At 36.4% G+C, this 20,091-nt stretch overlaps 3 protein-coding genes across 11 annotated transcripts; 1 reads left to right on the top strand and 2 right to left on the bottom strand.

The window, feature by feature from the left end:
- Window positions 1–2,065: 2,065 nt before the first annotated feature.
- Window positions 2,066–4,261, top strand: LOC111005268 (cyclin-dependent kinase B2-2). Its single transcript, XM_022276714.2, has 8 exons — window positions 2,066–2,403; window positions 2,751–2,892; window positions 2,995–3,056; window positions 3,168–3,279; window positions 3,372–3,465; window positions 3,570–3,639; window positions 3,744–3,882; window positions 3,970–4,261. Exons 1-8 carry the CDS (start codon window positions 2,177–2,179, stop codon window positions 4,060–4,062), a joined length of 939 nt encoding a protein of 312 aa, XP_022132406.1. The 5' UTR covers window positions 2,066–2,176; the 3' UTR covers window positions 4,063–4,261.
- A 253-nt stretch (window positions 4,262–4,514) lies between these two features.
- Window positions 4,515–8,232, bottom strand: LOC111005260 (protein PIN-LIKES 3). Of its 4 annotated transcripts, none has more exons than XM_088120108.1 (11): window positions 8,073–8,232; window positions 6,944–7,419; window positions 6,757–6,836; window positions 6,549–6,673; window positions 6,195–6,316; window positions 5,865–6,107; window positions 5,619–5,699; window positions 5,394–5,494; window positions 5,219–5,271; window positions 4,954–5,139; window positions 4,515–4,848 (listed from the first exon to the last, which is right to left on the bottom strand). In XM_088120108.1, exons 2-11 carry the CDS (start codon window positions 7,079–7,081, stop codon window positions 4,724–4,726), a joined length of 1,254 nt encoding a protein of 417 aa, XP_087976234.1. In that variant the 5' UTR covers window positions 7,082–7,419; window positions 8,073–8,232; the 3' UTR covers window positions 4,515–4,723. The 4 variants fall into 4 exon arrangements, with proteins under 4 accessions (XP_087976234.1, XP_087976235.1, XP_022132393.1 ...); XM_088120109.1 differs by having other exon boundaries at window positions 6,944–7,096; XM_022276701.2 differs by lacking the exon at window positions 8,073–8,232 and having other exon boundaries at window positions 6,944–8,044.
- A 1,791-nt stretch (window positions 8,233–10,023) lies between these two features.
- On the bottom strand, window positions 10,024–15,689 carry LOC111005215 (P-loop containing nucleoside triphosphate hydrolases superfamily protein). Of its 6 annotated transcripts, none has more exons than XR_015789017.1 (4): window positions 15,485–15,688; window positions 11,363–15,384; window positions 11,116–11,220; window positions 10,024–10,690 (listed from the first exon to the last, which is right to left on the bottom strand). XR_015789017.1 is itself a non-coding variant. In XM_022276681.2 (3 exons), exon 2 carries the CDS (start codon window positions 15,206–15,208, stop codon window positions 11,777–11,779), a length of 3,432 nt encoding a protein of 1,143 aa, XP_022132373.1. In that variant the 5' UTR covers window positions 15,209–15,384; window positions 15,485–15,688; the 3' UTR covers window positions 11,000–11,220; window positions 11,775–11,776. The 6 variants fall into 6 exon arrangements, 1 of the variants encoding a protein (XP_022132373.1); XR_015789019.1 differs by having other exon boundaries at window positions 11,379–15,384; XR_015789020.1 differs by having other exon boundaries at window positions 11,775–15,384.
- Between the last annotated feature and the right edge of the window lie 4,402 nt (window positions 15,690–20,091).

The following is a 20,091-nucleotide window of genomic DNA, read 5'->3' as shown; positions in this document are numbered from 1 at the left end:
TTTTTTTTGAATATTAGTGGGTGAATTTAGGACCCGATAAAAATTACAACGCTAGAGTTCATGATAAAATTTGATTTTATGAAATAAAAGATTTATGGTGAAAATTTATAGAGCATCCAAATTAAAAATTGAGTTTTTTTTTTTCCTTTCTTAAAATTGTTTCTTGACAGGTAAGTCTATTTGTGCAATTGTCTTTTTAACATATATAGAGTAGAGTTGTTGTACACATTTTGTTTTTCACAATGGATGATTTTCTTAAAACATAATTTATGTGTCATGATTGAAAAGATATCTCAATTAATTGAGAATTATCTCCTCATATCATTTAATGAGGTCGAAGATGTTGTGACTTTGAAGAATGTGTTTGGTGGGATAAAATGTATTCATATTCCTACTTTTTTTTAACAGACAAACTGTCAATTGGTTAACTATGCTAATTCTAATCGTTTATCTTGTATTTAAAACAAATTGTTTTCTTCTGTAGATTGTGATAATAATATGTGATCACCACTGTTAACTTTGGGTGGTAATGTTTTTTCTAGAGTAGTGTTTCTGTGTTTAAAAAAACATAATTTATGTAGGAAGTCCTTTTTTCCTTGTATGCGGTAGGTTTAGCTTTTAATTTATAACAATAAATTTGTACATGAGCTCAAGTTTTAATATATAAAATTTAACGTGATTTATTGTCAAAACGAGTATAGTTCAGCGGTAATTGACATATACCTTCAATCAAGAGGTTGTGAGTTAAGTTGTTAGTTTATGGTTAAATTTAATGCGTTGGATATGACATGTATTACCTATTAAGTGAAATAACCTACCCATTTCATATGGCTTTAATCTACAATTACTTACGTTGCCCGCAATGAGGGGATGCAATTGAAAACGAACCAAACTAAAATAATAGTGTTATGCTAACAACTAACAACCACCATAGAATATCATCTTTAAAATTTATATTAGTGTTATTTCATTATTGTTATTTTAATGTATAGTGACAATAATGAGTTATTAAAAAAATTACAAAGGATGAAAATTAAAAGTTCAAAAAATTAGTAAAGAAATTAAAGATAAATCACACATTTTAGATTAAATTAGATATTTTGGCCTGAAATATATATTAAATAAATGGTCTGATATCGACTGTTACCAAGAGAGTTTCTGTTTTAATTATAAAATATGTTCAGCATATGACTTAAAAAAAAAAAATTCAGCATATTTAAAAAAATATTGTTTTTGTATTTTTGTTTTTGTAAAGAATAGTTTTACAGGTTTGCGGTAAATGAAAAAAGTAAGACTTCATTTTACAGAAGTCGTCACTATTTCCTAAAAATATAGTTTAATCAGAGTTTTTTATTTTATAAAATCTCTCCCAAAGACTTGGCTTTTTCTAAAGTAGATGACGTGCTTTACCACTGAGTACAACCATATTTCGATTGACACCAATAATTTTACTTAAATATCTTCCGATAAAAATAAAATTCCATAACCACACATTATATTTTTGTATTAGAAAGAAAAAAAACAATGTCAGCCCCACATGCCATAAAAGAAGGGTTTCCCCCTTATTTATCTCAATAAATAAGTTAACTGTTTTTTTTTTTAGAAAAATAAATAACTTGCCTGTTAAAAAAATTCATATTTTAGTATTTATTATTTTGTATCGCTCTAAATTTAACACAAGGTAATCTTGAACTAAAAGAATTAAATGCATATTTTTTATTAGTATAATAAATATAAAGTGTGAGATTTGAAACTCCAATTTTGAGGAGCAGATGTTTTTGTTTTTTATTGGCTTTTTCTTGAAGTGGCAATTAAAAAAATGGTACAATTTACCAACATAAGAAATTGTTAAATCAATCTAAAAAAATGTCATAATGGTAGATTTTTAATAAAGAAAGAAAATTAATTTAATTCCCAAGACGTAAATTGGGCCGGATGGAGAAGACCGATTATTGGGCCAAAAGGCGCGAGGTGAGTGAACTTTAGAAATTTGAATTTCGAAAATAAATTGCCGTTGGGAAGTGACAACGGTCAAAAGTCCCTCCCAACGTTTCATACATATTGGACGCTCCGATCGGACTCTTCTTCATTTTCTGTTTCTGTGGCTAAAGGGAGAGAGCCTTTGTGAGAAATTTCACTTTCAAAGAAACTGAGAGAGAGAGAGAGAGAGAGAGAAATGGAGAAGGGGCCGACCACTGTATCAGCCATGGAGGCGTTCGAGAAGCTGGAGAAGGTCGGAGAAGGGACTTATGGCAAAGTTTACAGGGCAAGGGAGAAGGCCACCGGCAAGATTGTTGCTCTCAAGAAGACGCGCCTCCACGAGGATGAGGAAGGTGTTCCTCCCACCACTCTTAGAGAGGTTTCAATTCTTCGAATGCTTTCTAGGGATCCTCATATTGTTAGGTAATAACCCCTTCCTGTTATTTCTTGATCGATTGTTTTCTCCAGGAAAATGAAATCGCGTTTTTGTGTACTTCCAATTTCTAGATCTTTAATTATGGTTTCTATTTCTTGGATCGTCGATGCCTTTTTTCTTCCCACTACTCCAACTACGATTTCGATTTTGGGTAATTAAACGATGAAATTTTAGGGTTCAGTAATTCTCTTCCGGATTCTGATAATCGCTGCCGTTGTTTAGATTCTCTAGCTCCCGGTCTTCATTTTTTCTTCTCAACGCGATATCAACTGTCACTTCTTTCTGATCCGTACCCTATTCCCTTGTGATTATTGATATAAACGAATTTGTACAGGCTTATGGACGTCAAACAAGGCCAGAACAAGGAAGGGAAAACAGTTCTTTACTTGGTGTTTGAATACATGGATACTGATTTGAAAAAATTCATTAAGAGTTTCCGTGGTACGGGAGAATCCATTCCCGTCAACACTGTCAAGGTACATAGAAATACTCTTTTGGTTTTAATTTCTTTCCAGAAATTACAGGTATGTTGTTTCTCAATCGAGCATAGAGTTTATAATTTTTGTTTTTGTTTGAAGAGTTTGATGTACCAACTCTGCAAGGGCGTTGCTTTCTGCCATGGTCATGGTATCCTGCACAGGTAATTCGTTATTAAACATGGGACTCTCCTCCTTTCTGATTTACCTACATACTAGTAGTGATAGTGGAAAATCAAACACAATCTAATTCTCTGCTTGTTATATTACACCAGGGACCTGAAACCACACAATCTATTGATGGACCGAAAGACCATGATGCTCAAAATTGCAGATCTTGGGCTCGCTCGAGCATTTACTGTGCCAATTAAGAAGTACACTCATGAGGCAAGCCTGATTTTTCTGGGTTTTGTTTTTTCTAGTTATTTTTTCACATGGCATGGTAGAGTTAAAACGATCTTATGTTCTGTGTCCTCCAGATTCTAACCCTCTGGTATAGAGCTCCCGAAGTTCTTTTGGGGACTACTCATTACTCTACAGCAGTAGATATGTGGTCTGTTGGCTGCATATTTGGTATTCTTTCCATCCAAAATCTAGTACTAGCTTCTATACTCTTTTGGTGTTTCTGAATTCCACATAGACGACATTTTAAACTTGTTCCTTTTTGATAACCTCAGCCGAACTTGCCACGAAGCAAGCGCTCTTTCCCGGAGATTCTGAGTTGCAACAGCTCCTTCATATCTTCAGGTGCCATTGAATTGCTTTCATCTTGAGTTTGTTAACACTGACAGGTCTTTTGGTTTTGGGTCCCCTGCCTTTGATATAAAGATGTTGTGGAATTTTGTATGCAGGCTATTAGGAACCCCAAATGAAAAAGTTTGGCCAGGTGTGAGCAAACTAATGAACTGGCATGAGTACCCCCAGTGGAGCCCCCAAAGCCTCTCAACTGCTGTCCCCAACTTGGATGATAAAGGGCTAGATCTGCTTTCAGTAAGTCATCTGCTAGAACATATTCTCCATTGAGCAGACGGAAAATGTTGGTACTGGTTTCTAACTAATAGCGGTTGGTTTTCGCAGAAAATGCTCAAGTATGAACCCTCAATGCGTATTTCAGCAAAGAAAGCAATGGAACATCCTTACTTTGATGATTTGAACAAGGCATATCTCTGATGCTGTGATATGAAGATTTGGGTAACTTTTTCCGGAGAAAAATGGTTGCTTTTCTCAAGCATAACCCTAGAGTATATTTGGGGAATGGATGACTATCTATTTTGTTATAACCAAAATGATGAAACCACGTTAATCAGTATTTTCTGTGAAGAAATGACTAGCTTTCGGAAATTTCATGTGTTGCTATAGAAATTTGGCATATTTGTCTCGCTTCTCATAAAATCCTATAGTTTTTAGTGACAAAATTACTAATCTACCAGGCTTGATTGAATTACTAATCTGTTTGGTGGAGAATATGCTTAAAAAAAAACCTGTGAAGAATGTGGTACTGCGTTTCATTTTTCTATCAGGAAAAGAGGAAAAGCACACCATTTTTCCCTTTTGTCGAAAACTCATACAAACCTAATTTCAAAAATTATGATTTTTTTTCCACAGTCAGCAATGATAATAAATACCATTAAAAATAATTGACTTTTATAACAAAATCAATAATTGCTACAATTCGAAGTACTGCCCTGCACATGCTTCTTCTTTAAGGGGTGGTACTAAAAAGTAAAAAGTAAAAAGTCAAGACTAATGCAGCCTAATCTCTATAATCAAATTCCCACATGTGGTGGATAAACTAATTACACTAGTAAAGCATTTTACCAATTGAATTTCTTCAAGCGACGAGCCACATGAACAAGGTGGACCAAAATGTTAGTGAAACTGAAGCTAGGACGTAAGTCCACAGCATAATGACTGAGCATTCGGTCTCTCCTGCTCCAAACAGTTGAGTGATTGTGCCTGTATTCAATAGCCAGTCACTGGTTTTGTTGAGCAGAAGAAGAAACAGCAGCAGAATTCACATTCAAAATCAAAAAATTAGCCACAAGGCAGATGACTTTTTACCAATGTTCATTGCAGGTGGGACAGCAAATTGAAGCAGAAGAACAAACATATACAAGGGATCAGATTCAACCAAACCAAATTTCACAGCTCCTCTCACGATCAAGATTCCTGTCAAAGGCAGCACAATGTAGCGAGCCAAAACAATACTAATGACGATGGATTTCTTCAACTCCGATCCTCGCAAACCTGGACCGATACAACATATAATTCCCTTTTTCAGTTTCGATGATAAATCTCCATGCATATCATATAGTTTAGTTGATACCTTTCAGAAGGTTCCCGCCTATGATCAGTGTCACAGTTGGAATGGCTCCATTTCTGCAGTAATAAGAAGAGCTTAGAATCCTTGAAAACAAAATGGTGTAGCACAGGAGTTTTGTAAAAAGTAGACTATAACATAGTGTAAAAAGAGTAACTAAAAATGAGACAAATTTTGGTACCCCAACAAGGCAGCGGAGTCATCGATCAAACGCAGCGGAGCATCAGTGCCTATCATCAAGTTTCGAATTTGAGGGATGAGGCCAATCGCAAAACCAGCAATCTGTATGATAAAGAAGAGCATAAGATTGTTGGAGTGCTTAATTTACAATCCATGCCAGCACATGTACTAACATGACCCAATTTTAACTGACATGAAACAAAGTAGAAATAAAAAGGAAATATACCGCTCCAATTGTTGAAGGGGCAAATAATGATTTCAAATTAAGCGACTTAACGAATGCGCCTATTCGGACTGCAGTTGGAACCTGCGTGTTATATTATTTAAAGAGGTTAGCTTACTGAAAGTTCCAAAGCTTCTTTCTAAAACTCTCAATAGAATGGCATGATGAGCAGCCATTTAGGCAGACGTTGTTGAAAAATGTCAAAATGAGAATCAAAACAACGCGAAAGTGAAACTTTCAGAAAAGCACCTTGGGCCTCAGTTGAGTTCTAATGCAAGGCGGGGAGCAGCTATCTGCATCTTCCTCCAAGACCAGTAATTTCTTTGAAGAATCATCAAGTGGTTGATTCTGAATCAATGGTTCCTCTACGGCGGAACCTTCGGAACACCTAGAACTGATGGGCAAGTCAATAAACCTGGGTTCAGTGGTGCTGCTCCTTGAAGATATTCTAACAATATTGTATACATACGACCATAGAAAAATGGCCCCAGTCTGAAATGCATCACAAACAGAGAACATACAGTTAACCAAGAATTACATAAAGAACCCGCCATAGATTGACTTGAAGGGAACACACACCGCCATTGAAAGTGAAGCATAAGCCATTCCATAAGTGGTGCAGTCTTCAGAAGCTTCAAACGGGGTTCCCTTTTCTTTACAGACTGCTGGTATTATAATCAGAAATATGTTCCCCAAATTTCCTGTTCAATCATCAATAAAGCATCAATGATCAACAAACGGTGGCTAAACATCAAACAACCATCCAGTTCCACCAAACCAACAAATTAATTTGGAAAAAGAAGAGAGAATAGGAGGAGATGAATGTAGCAAGGGAAATCAGAGTAGAAGATTTGGTAAAGATGTAACAAGATTATTTTCATAGGTAGGAGATGAAATAAAAAGTAAATTGATAGAGAAGAGGAGGAGTTTTACCAGCAGAGCAGCAACCCAGAATGAGGCCCCGCAGATGAGAAGGAGGGTTGGTCAATTGAATGACAATCCATCCAAGCAGAGATCCGACCACAAATGTTAAGAGGATATTAAGGGGCATAAACCACCTGAGCGAACATAAAAATGGTTAAAGCAATGTAATATTAACGTGAGGCATTTTCACAAACAGAGAGAGGGTGGAAAGTGATACATCTTGACCATGTTGTCGTAAGTGATAGTTTCAGCAAGATTGCTGGACACGAGGGCTGGATTGAATACGTAAAAAACCACCTGTGGACAAAAACAGGGCATCCCCATCCCCATCCCCATCCCGAACAACAACATCATAAATTGATTAATCATAGAGGGTAAAGGAAAAGCAAGTAAATAATACTGACTTCGTTCAAATGCTTTCTGGCATCTTGGCCCAGAATGTGGATGCGGGGGAGGGCGAGATAGGAGCCAAGCGCAGTAATAAGAAGCACTTTGAGAACGGGAATGGAGGCAGCGATGAAGAGGTTCAAAAGCTTCATCATGGTGTTTCTGTGTTTCTGGGTGTGGAGTTAAAATTTAAATCATGAGCGAGGTTGGATTACAATTTTAGAACACAACAAGGCGCGGTGCGAAGCGAACTGCAAAAACCAAATCTGACTCGAACAGAATGAATTCACAATTTCAACAGCCACAGCCACAGCCACAGGGAATTCGAACTTCAACTTCAATTTGGTGTCCACAAATGACGCAATCAAATCATTGCTTTGAATTCCTTTTTTTTTGGCAAAGGGACTTTGAAACTTTTTGCCCATACGCTGAAAACCGTGGACATTGGACATTGGACATTGGACAACCACAACTCCTCTCTCTGACACTTCCACTACGACGTCGTATGCATGCATATAAAATATTATAATAATTACAATAATATAAAGAAGAATGTCAGATTTTTGGAATTCTTAAAATTTTTAAGCATACAATATATTTAACTCAACAGATGTGACGCTGACATGACATTCGGATTTTTTTGTCTTTTTTAAATAAAGCATGATCCTTGTCAGTTGTCATCCATGCATTGCAATTGCATAGCCATCAAACTCGACATATTTTCAAACAAAAATTCAAAGTAAGATTTAAACCTTTTTTTTTTTTTTTTAATCTTTGACCAAAAGTTAATTTTATCTTACTTTTTAATAATGTTGAATTACAAGTTTCAACTCAAACTTTTTCTTTTTGTGTTTAAGAAATCTCTCCCCTTTTAATTGGTGTCTAATATCTTTTGATTTATTCGATATTTTTTCAATTTACAAATTATTTAGATATAAAGTTGAATACAAGATTTCATTAGATATAAAACTGAAGCTTTATGTTTGTTAATTTTAAAAATTTTTATGTTGTAAAGATTTATTAGACACAAAATTAAAAGCTTAAGAATTTATTAGACATTTTTAAAGTTTAAAGATCTATTAGACATGTTATGTGGGTGAAGAAATAGATGGCCACGTGTAGAACATCCAAAAGAGGTACATCAACCTGGTGATGTCATCAAAGCTGCAAGAGACGAGTCAGGTCGACCTCGTCCGATCGTTACTGCTATCAGAGCGCCGGAAAGGGGGACTTATTGAGCATGGTCAACGTCCATCACTAGTCTGGCCACATTCGAGATCCATGGAGAGAATTTCGAGTTTCCTTGCTAACCAATTCAACTTCAATCATCTATAAGAAGATTCGACCCTACATATTTATGATAGTAATAGCTAATAAGTACCTTATTCTCCCACATGTGTCTTCAACGATCAAACTTAAGATGTCAATATTCTTTTGGAGACTCAATCTTCCACCAAATATTGCATCCTTTTACACCTCAAATCAAACTCAATTTGTCTTCCTTTAATACAAACCGTCCAATCTTTTTCTTATTTGAATTTTTTTAGAGACAAACAAACGTCCAAAAGTAGTAAATTCATTGTATTTGATTTTCGAATGAATTATTAAATAAGTTATGTTGTTGGAAAAACTAATTGTTAATAATAATTGATTATTTATTCGTCTAATCCAACTCATATAGAGTCATATAGTTTCACTTTCACGTGAAAAGATCAGTACATGCACGCCGCCTTCAACAAAAAAAACAACGGAAAAGTTTAATTCTTGTCAATTATTGGCGCTATCTAACATGTCGTCAACCATGATCTCCAGAAACAACAGATGTTACACCAATTACCAAGCTCTAAACATTATTTTATTTTTTCAATTCTGATGCTTATTAAAGAAATTTTAAAATATTCTCTCTTAATTTTTCATAAACAATTTATATGATAGAATAAACATCTATATCGACCACATGTAATTTAAATGCCAAATCTTGATATACGTTCAAATTTCTATTAAAATTTATGAATGAAAAGTTGAAAATGATAACTAACTTTTTTCTATACATAAAAAGTCTAGGACAAATTAATAACATTGAAAACTGAAAAGGATGGAGATTAGGAATTAAATGTTACGTCTATAATGAATTATGGCAGAAAAAGAAAACTTGGCTGCTAATGGGCAGCATCTAGCCAAACTTTTTTGACTTTTATACTAATTAAATAACACATATCAAGAAAGTTTTCTTTTAATGATAAAATTTCTAGGTATCTACCAAAAAAAAAAGAACAAGTGAGTATTACTCAACAATAATTCACATATATCTCCAACCAAGAGATTTGAATTCGGTCCCCGATCCCCTCACATGTTGTACTAAAAAAAAATTCTAGATATCCAGCTAAACCTACACTACATACATATATATCCAGTTTTTTTTTTAGAATAATATATATATATTATATATATTTATAAATCCAGTTAAACCTACACTACAATACATATTTTAAAACTCATTACTTATTCATCATTATTTTGTATCCGTTAGGCCGACACGTCGATACCAAGTTAAACACGCCAGTTAATTGACCAGTCGCCACAAAAGGACAAATAGAAAAATGAGATTGAAATAAGAATTAATAAACTTCTTAACGTTCAACTAGCAAAAAAATCAACTAATTTAGATATAAATTTCAAAACTATCTTTTTGGAAAACAACTTTGATGTTAATTATTAATAAAAAAAATTTATATTTTTGGGAACATGAAATTAGCATTTATTTGAAATGAAGAAAGTATAAAAAAAAGGACTTTAAATCGTGTGTTCAAAATGGAAGTCCGAAAGAAAAATATTTGAAATGAATCTAACTAAAATTATTTAATTAGAAGAAGAAAAAGCAGTGGCATTCAATTAAAATCACTCGAAGTTGCAAAGAAAAGGTAGCCACCATGAACAACAAAACCGCGGTTGGAAATGGAATTACAAAAAGATCACACTTTGCAGATCAGATCCTAGCGAAATATAATCGGCAATTAAAATACTGAAAAATGAAAAAAAAATAAAAATCATTTTTAGAGTTTGATGAAACTTTAAAAAGAATCACTGGCGTTCTTAGTTGATGAGTTATATATTTTTAGAGTCTAATATATAAATGAATTAATCATTCATGTTATCCACACCATGGCAGGCAGTAACGTCATCAATGACTTAAAACTATCAGCTTCATTAATAAATAAAAAAATAAATAAAACGATGTCTCACTTGGAATTTGGACCACCTGCGACCAACATCTTCACAACATTCCCGATCTCCAAATGTCTCTGTCCAAACCAAAGGCTCAGCAAATCCACGGTCGCCGTCCTTCAATTTGTAGTTAGACAACTTTGAGTTTTGAATATATGTTTTGTAGGGCTCTCCCAACTTTGAACACAAAACAACAAACAATCATAATGACAATGATGGGGACAACGGATCCATCCCAATCGGCCTTACCCACTTGAAGAACAGCATGGTCCAAAACTGGCTAGCTTTCTCCAAAGTAGTTTCGACACTGCATAGGGAAGAAAGGCCTACAAGCAAACCATAATCTCATAATGAAAAAAGTAGCACATTCTAATTTCTACGTAATCCAATGGGACTCCAACTTCCAGTCCTCTAGGCAAGGAGGCGATGGAAGCAGGAGTTATAAACCCCACTCACTACCCTGCTATTTTCTTCACTCCGAGCTCTCCGGTATGGCAACAGACTTCCCCCAGGTTTCACAACCCTGCAATTGCGGATGCCTGTGGTTCACAAAATTTGCGCTCAATCATTTCTAATCAAAATCAATCTTAGCTATTCTTTACATGACTCAGCATAAAATAGAGGAACATACACCGCTACTTCTTCCTCATCATTTCTTCCAAAATAATGAATTAGCAAAACAATAATCCTGTAATCAATCACAATATAGTTCCTAACACTGAAAATGGAAACAAAGACAACAAATAGGACCGAACAATTTCAACAGATGATAGGATCCGGTAACATACGCAAGTTCATCTATAAGGTTAGTGATTCCTCGAAAAGCAAATAAATTAACAAAAATCATCTAAGAAAGAGAAATTCTGAATATTTGAAATATTTCATGTATGAAATACAATATTTGTATTGGCGATCAATACAGTAATACGAAATATTTCATAAACCAGATATGACAAACCGTGACCTTCTAACTTGAGGGCATTAACTGAGAACTTTCAGCACTCCAGCTTATCATCCATCACGAGGATCACAGAAGAAAAACAATTGGCCGCAGTATTCTGAATTATACCTGGAAAAAGAAAAATGTAAATCCAAATAAGCCCAATAAAAGAGCAACAGACTCTAAATGAACAAAATATGGTAACAATAACAAGCGTAGAGTCGAAGCTGAAGCATTAATCAAGTGGAGCAAGGATGTCTGGAACACTAACGCAAAGGGTGGCGCACCATAATTGCCATCTGATAGCCACTATTGCAAGGTAATAGCGGAGAGACAATATTGAACATGCGATCTAGGTATAAAACATCCCTCGCACCATAGGAAAAGAAAAACAGAACAAAAATCAAAAGAGGAAGGAAGACATTGAAATCAAAAAAATATATTCATCATATTTTACTTCTAGGCGAAGAAGGTGCAAGAAAATAGAAGCACTAGAACAATGAGAAATCAAGAGAATAACTATGCTCCTTGTTCAACTCATAGACTTTTTGTTTCTTTATCTGAAAATAGAAACAAAAAAATAGGAAAAGCACATAAAATGTGCATATTTCCAGCAGGCCGCAGAAAAATTCAAGTCTTAGCACAAAAAAGCAATGGCTTCAAAGTAAAGATCAAGTTCTCACACTTAAACGACTGAGTATCTGCCTGGTTGTGATCCACCGGGAAGTGACAATGTTTGGTTTGTAATATCCTCAAGGACACGTTTCAATTCAGCTTTAGCTCTCTTAACAGATTGTTCAGTAGGACCTTCAATGAACAAGTAAAGCTTGCGCTCTCCAGGTCCAGCAATCTTGCCAGGTGGGAAGAACTGCCCCCTAGTAGTAATAGCAGCTCCAGTCCACTCTGAAATTGGGCCTAAGGTCTCCTTATGGGTGACCTTCCATCGAGCATTCTGTGGAAAATCATTAATTTCCAATTCCGCTTCATAGTGTTCAGGAATGGCACTAGCTTGAATCTTGGCCAGGTTGTGTTGCAAGTTCATAGCAGCTGCTAATGCTGCCCTTGCAGCTGCTCCATCATTAGCAACCACAGGCAATGTAGCACCAGGAATAACTGCCACTGTTCCCGGAATTGTCAGTCCCAGAACACCAGGCACAGAAACGGGTAATCCGCCATTTGGAAGCAGTTGAGCAGCAGAGATGGGAGTTGTGATTGAGGCTGCACTAACTTTAGTGGCAGCTGCTATGGCAGCTATCTGGGCTAAAGCTGCCTGCTGTGAGATATCACCACCTGCCTTCCGGACACCATCATCTTCATCTTCTGAATCTGATTTGTCTTCCTCGAAACCATATTCCTTCGCTTGCGCTTTCTTTGCTGCCCTCCTCACTTCATCTTCTTCCTCATTAAACTTGAAACCACTACCACCATACCCAGTTCCATGAGCCTGCTCCAATCCCTGATTCACCTTTGCCATGAAACTATCAGCAAGAGCTCTCAGGTCATCAGGAACAACCTGCTCAGAGAGTTCCAATGCTTTCACAAGATCTGGTGCATATCTTGAATCTTCCTCAGCAATAAATGTGATAGCACACCCCTTTCGGCCAGCTCGGCCTGTGCGACCCACACGATGCACATAATCTTCATAGTGGTTTGGGACATCAAAATTGATCACTAGCTCCAGCTCCTTGACATCTAAACCCCTGGCAGCAATGCTAGTTGCAATTAACAAGTTGCATACATTGCTTTTAAAGTCTGATATGGTAGATTCACGATCTGTCTGATCCTTGGCCCCATGGAGTGAGAGGCATGGATAACCATGCTTAAGGAGATCCCTAAAGAGTGCATCGCATTTCTCCTGTGAGTGGACAAAAATTAGAATCTTGCCTTTCTCATACCACTCTCCTAATAGCTCTAACAGTCTCAAGAACCTTTCATTTTCTGGCCTCACTTCAACCAACTGTGTTATGTCCTTATTCACAACACTCCTCCCACCAACCTGTATTTCCACAGGTTTGTTCAACACCTTGCGAGCCAAAATTTCAACCTGACGAGGAAAAGTAGCAGAAAATAGTACGGTTTGACGGTCTGGCCGAATATTCTGAACAATGCGAGTAATCTGAGGTTCAAAACCCATGTCAAACATTCTATCAGCTTCATCCATGACCAAAAATGTAACTCTACGCAGATTTGTTATTTTTCCTGCACTAGTGCAGAGTATATCAATCATCCTTCCTGGGGTACAAACTACTATTTCAGCGCCACGCTTGAGTTCACTAATTTGTTGGGCAACACCAGAACCTCCATATACAGGCACACACCTTAGACCCAAAACCTTGGAGAACTTCTTTATATCACTGTGGATCTGCTGGACCAACTCTCTGGTAGGAGCCATTATAAGCCCAATAGGACCATCACCAGGTACAACAGGGGGTTGATCCTTGATATGTCTCAGCATTGGAAGCACAAATGCAAGTGTTTTTCCAGATCCAGTTTTGGCAATACCTATGCAATCTCGACCACTCATGACAATTGGCAATGCCTGAGCTTGTATTGGCATTGGCTTCTCATAGTTGAGTTTTTTAATTGTTTCTAAAATTTTACTAGTAAGTCCAGTTTGATGCCAGGTTTTGACAGGCTTTGGAACATCTTTTCCATGTATCTTTAGTTCCAATTGCTTACGGTAAGCAGCAACTTCTTCGGTTGTCATCCTAGATATCTCCTTCACTTCAATATAGAAGTTTTTCCGGAAAGGTTTATAATCCATCTTTGTATGGTCAACAATAGAAAGCTTCTCAGCCTTTGTCTTCTTCACCCTTTTCATGAACTCGTCATCATCTTCATCTTCTAAATTGTCTTCATCATTCTCAAGATCTCCATAGTCTGTGTCAGAATCTTCACCAGGAATTATTCTACCCATTGATTTCTTTGAAATTCTTCTTTGGTGTTTACTGCCACTTTGATCACTCGGTTTATCTCTGCTCTTCAACTCTGAAATTTTATCATCACTAACTGCAGGGGTCTCAACTTTATTTAGCTTCTCCACTTCAGGTAACACCATGGAATTCATGAAAGCATCCAGAGGATCAATTTCCTCATCACCATTAATGCCATCTTGCAGTGGAGGTGCAGCTGCTTCATTGCTATTGTCGGAGTCAACTGCAACTTGTCCACCTTCTTCAGGCGGCTTAGAACTTTCATCAACATCCATATCAGTCTCAGTAGGTTTGGCATTTTCATACTCATCATCAGATTCACCTTCAAGGGTCCATGTCTTGCCTGATTTTGGTTCATCAGCATTTGGCTCACCCTGCTTATCGCTTTCAGCCTCTTCCTTCAATCTCCGTGACTTCTGCCACTCTTGAACTCTTCGCCTACGTTTTTCCATTTCTTCATCCAACTTCCTTTGTTCATTTTCCAGCTCCTCTTCACGAGTTGGCTTTGTTTCATTCTTATCAGATGCACCTTCTTCACTCTTTTCTCGTGGACTCTCTTCACCATGATCTCTCTGCTTATTTGTCCTGATATTGCTTTCATGAGCTCTAGAGTCGTCATCTTCTCTCCTGCGCCGTTTCCTAGTGTGATCAGTAGAGTCTTCATCACTATAGTCACTAACAACATCCCGTCGCTTCCTTCTGTCTTTCTCTCTTTCCTTTTCCCTATCTCTCTCACGTTCTCTCCTCTCTCTATCCCTGTCTCTCTCCCTCTCACGATCTTCTTTGATGCGTTCTCTCTTCTCTCTTTCTTTCTCTCTTGCCCTCTCCCTCTTCTCCTCTCTCTCTTTCTCCTTATCCCTCGTTCTCTCCCTTGCCCTATCTTCTCTGTCCCTGTTCCTTTCCTTCTCCCTATCCTTCCTCCTATCCTTTGCCTTTTCTTTTTCATCATCCCGACTCCGAGTTTTATCCTTGCCTCTTCTAAGTTTTTCCCTCTCCCTCTCGTACTGCTGCTCATCAGAATCGGCACTCTTTTCCCTCTCAGAACGTCGCTCCCGGTCCCTCTTCTCCTTGTCTCTGCTTCTATCGCCGTTTCTCTCCTTGTCCCTTTCCCTATCGCGGTCCCGGTGACTCTTCTTCGGGTCATCCAAATCTTCTCTTCTGGATTTGGTTTTGCCCTCCTCCATTGCTTACTTATACGAAGCTTATAAATCAGAGAAAAATAAAATAATTGAAAACTGAAAGGTAAGTGCTGAATAGCCCCAATTAGCGATTAACCAGGGCGCTTTAGCTATGAAACTCCCTCCACTATTCTAAGATGTCTACTGCGACGCTATGATTGGTGATTGAATCTACGACGAACCTGATTCAAATCCAACAGATAATTTAAGGAGGGGAAAAAAGACGAACGACAAGAAACCGGAATATGACAAATCTGAGACATGAAATTAGAAAAAGCTAACCAGCGTATGGAAAGGGCAGAGGAAAACCCTAATTCCTTCTCTGGGAATTTGGAAGTCCTGCGCAGTCCGATAGAAGTTGTAATTTTCCCTTCCGGTATTTGAAATGAAACGCTGCGTTGGTAGGGAAGAAGAGAAGCTGTGGTTCGAACTTCGAACTCCGCCGTTCCGTCCAACCCCCGAATGCGGTTCGCTTCGCCCCTCCCCTGCTCAACTCAAAAATCCACTCACTCCTGGGATGGGCTTTTTAAGTGTTCTTTAACTCTAGCCCAACCCCAAATCTTGGGCCTCAGGCCTCAGCACATAAATTTGTTTAAATTTTAAATTTTATTTTTATAACTTTTAAGCCTATGAGGAAGACAGTTCAAAAAAAAAAAAGAAAAAATTGACGAATGTTTTACTCGATTGTAAAGTTTTGTTTAACGACACATTATTATTTTTTAAAGTAAAATTAACACGACTAAAAAGTTAAAAACGTGGGGAAGAGGAGGAGAATAAGGATTTGAGGTGAAATTTGTATCTATAATTTAGGATTCGAGTGTCAATTTGAACCTAATCCGACTTTTCTAGATACTTATCAGACCAAAAAATCACCGACTTTCAAATATTCACTCTACAGGTTTATACTAAAAAAATTAGGTTAGTTTTATTATTATTATTATTATTATTATTATTATTTTAGAGCAAATGAGTTAAAGAGATTCGACCTCACCCCTGGTCGGATATATAGAAATTAAGGTTAAGGTAGAGATATTTTCGAAATTTAATTTTACAATTTAGGCACAAGTGTAATTCCCCGACGAGTTACGGGTGACGGCGAAGTAAACACTCGTAGGCCGCAGAGCGGAATTATATAAATATCGACTGGCGATGTGCTGCAGCTGAGTCAAACCCGTATTTTAACTCGTAAGGCAACCACTCATTTCCCTCCATCCCCAGCACCAATGCCCTTTCTTCTTCTTCTTCTTCTTCAACTCCGACCCACGCCCATTGCCCCTTTCTCCGTCTGTTTCTCGTTTTTTCGATGTATTACGCTCAGGAATTTGACGCCCTACTCCACTTTCTCCACTCAATATCCCACATTATTTCTCTCTCTCTCTCTCTGCATCCGTCTCAAACCACTTGCTACTTCGTAATCCATATTTGACAGGTAAGCTCCTACGCTATTATGCCCATATTTTGCTTTCCGGTATGCCTTTTATGGACTTCTATAAATATCTGCTTTCGCATGGGGAGAAGGAAGGAGAAGGAGAATGAACCCATATTTTTTATGCCCTTCCTTTCCGGGAGACACAAACGGACTATCACAATGGCAAATGGGAAACATATATTTTTGAGAATGATTATTACTTCATTACCATCCCTATAGAACTTTTAATAATCGGCTTCCTTCTTTTATGCCATTTATTTTTCTTGCTTACGGAGCACCACACAATTTCATTGATGTCACCGTCGATGGAATGAGTTATGTTTTTATTTGCATTTTGACAGTGTTATAAGCAAAATGAATGATAGCGCGATAACGCGGGGCAAGATTTGCCCCACGGCCTGCCCTGAGTTTGACGATGTCAAAATTCATGATCATCCATGTCTTCTAAAACCGATCGACGATGATCACGATATGCTTGATCACCCTGATGTCAACACTGCTGCTGATGCACGAGTTATCGAGGTTGCTCGATGAACCAGGGCTAAAAGTAATGAACATGCCATGGAGACTGATCCCCAAATCGGGAACCAGGATAATCCTTCTGCACCACCCGTTTCATTTGAGATCTCTCTGCCTCCAAATGCTGAAAATAAGAGTGCGACAACCATGAAGAATGTGCGGACTGATATCGAAGTATGTCTTCTGAAAACTCTTCATTGTATCATATTCGGTTTTCTAATGATCAATGAATAAGGGAAACGACAATCTGGCTTCCACCAGTCAATTGGATCTTTTGTGTGAGTGGAGTTTAATAAAGTAAATCCCTCTTTCTTGTTGTGTCAAAATGCAGATGGCCGAAGCTGATGAATCAGGGACACCGGAGGATAGGGTGGCATTTATGAAGGAGATTGAGAATTTCCATAGGGAGAGGGCTCCTAAGTTCTATGGGGAGCCACTAAATTGTTTGAAGTAAGTCTCTTGGTAATATGCATGTAACTGACTCTCTAAACATCAGAATGATTTGATGTTTTGGTTTGTATACTTAATTGTGTATTCTTTTCTCTGGAATGTAGGTTATGGAGAGCTGTCATTAGATTGGGCGGCTATGATGTGGTAGATATGAACTGCTACATAATGAGTTTTTTTTTTTTTTTTTATATATTGTAAGTCTGGACATGAGTAAATAAAGCCTCATGTGTATTGTTTGATGCTTAATGTGATCTTCCATTATTTGATATTGATATAAATATTGCAGATGAAGTACTCTTAATAAAGCAACAATTCGGATGCTACTCCTTTTAAAGACTTATTGTGATGCCTGATCCCACTACCGAGGTCTATTTGCTCTATTAATGAATTTTTAATATTTATTTACACTTTGGGTAGGTGACTGCATCTAAGCGTCTTTGAGCATAAAGTGTCAACTATTTTCGGGTCTTCAAGCTGCATCCCAATGATCCTCTTCAAACATCTACCGTGGTGAGCCACCTCCGGTCGTAATATTTGTATTTGTAGTAATGTAGGGGATGAAGGCATGAAGCTGGCCTACTCTTTTTGAGAACGTAACCTCCAAAGTTGATTAATAGATGCTAGTTTCGGACATTTTGTTGGGGGCTCTCTTGTTGGAACTGTTTACAACTGTTATTGTTTCCCCTGTAAATGCAATGAAATTGAATCAAAGTGGACTCCACCAATTTGCTCTTCCCATCTGTCAACCTTTTTATTTCCACTCATTGGTTCTCACTTTATTTAGTATACCCCGAAATTGAATCTGCCTTCTCTCCAAGTTTTGGCTGTTTTTTCTCTTTCAATAAATTTTAAATATAACAAATGATTAATACTTCTATACGAACAATTTTTTTTTTTTTTAACAAAATATGAAAAGAAGATATATGGAAGTAGTAAAGAACTGTTCTTATTTATGTTGCTTCTTTGTTCTGAATATTTTACTAATCAAATAAAAGGAAAATTGTTTTGAAATATTATATCAAAGTTGGAGACTTACATTTGGCATAAGCGCGCGTATAAGGTCACATGAATTACGCATATTGCATGTACAAACCAGTCAGTCTCGGTCAAGTTGAAGTCAACGGCCTTCAGTAACCGCTGTCAACAGAAAAAAGCAAACAAAAATTCGTATATTTAAAATAAAACATTTTTTGAGGTATAAAATTTGTTTGGAAGGATGACTACACTCTTCTTTTTTTGCAATTTTCATAATTTTTTTTTAAATAATTTGAAAACGAACTGTTCATATGAAGTAATTAGTTTATATTTAAAAATAAATAAAAATACACAAATAGAATATAATTTTCAAACCATTTAAAAAATAAAAATGGAGTGCAAAATGTAAATTGGACTAACCACCTCTAATCCATAGGGATTGTTACCACCATACCCATCAATTTACAACTTGATCAATCACTTTTTTTCTCCGGGACAAATGATCAATCAACCCAAAAGTTAAAATATAGATTCCAAATTACACTAACTACCCTAAACTATAGAATTATTACAATTAGTCTATATTTTTTTAATTTTAAACTTTGATTATATTATAGTTTTTCTTTCTTTTACTATAACATATTAGGGAGGAGATTTGAACTCACAACCTCTTGGTTGGAGGTATATGTCAATTACCGTTGAGTTATGTTCGCTTTGACTTTAATTATATTATAGTTTATGAGTAAATTATTGTGGTAAACTTCATTTTGCAATCTATCATTGATGTTGCTATAATAGCTGTATTTAATTGTAACAATTTTGTAATTATAGGAGTGATGGATGAAATTGAAAATTGTGATGTGTATAGTTGCGGGTGTACTTGTGCAAAATTTCCATAAAATTAATTTGGAAAGAATACATGTCCACCAAACACAGATTTTAAAGCTCACTGAAAATGAAGTTATTCCATTTCCCAATTTTGTATTAAGAAAAATGCATGATTCCAATTATCAATACGCACAAACTTGTCTTAATTGGCAGGCCAACCTGCAGCTGCTCTTCGTTCCGTAACAATTCCCTTAATTATTATTATTATTTTTTTTTAGTGAATGAACAGTTGATAGATATTTTATTAGTACAATGTCATAAAGGCTCTTGATAATGGTTTTGATTTTACTTTTGTTTTCTGAACAATCTATTGTTTTTGGAGCTCAATCAAATAATACATTTTTTCAAGAGCAATTTTTAAATTATAACAAAACTTTAAAATTAAAAAAAATGGTCTTTTTAGTTTTGTTAATTGGACAAGTTAGAATGATTGTCAATGTGAACAACAAAATAATAACTAGATATATAGTAAATAAGTTTAATTTTTTCTCAATAATAATATAATAAATGAGTTCTTAATCAATAAATTAGGTACCTCTTCACAGTTCTTCCCCCATAAGAGATGGAAGTTAATCAAACATGCATTTAGAATATTAGAATACAATCATGTATGACTTTTTTTTAGCTT

The sequence above is a fragment of the Momordica charantia genome (assembly GCF_013281855.1).
Source record: "Momordica charantia cultivar OHB3-1 chromosome 11 unlocalized genomic scaffold, Mcharantia_2.0 BLBB01000011.1, whole genome shotgun sequence".
NCBI classification, from domain to species: domain Eukaryota; kingdom Viridiplantae; phylum Streptophyta; class Magnoliopsida; order Cucurbitales; family Cucurbitaceae; genus Momordica; species Momordica charantia.
The sequence above is the reverse complement of the archived record's forward strand: the minus strand, read 5'-3'. Positions and strand labels throughout refer to the sequence as shown.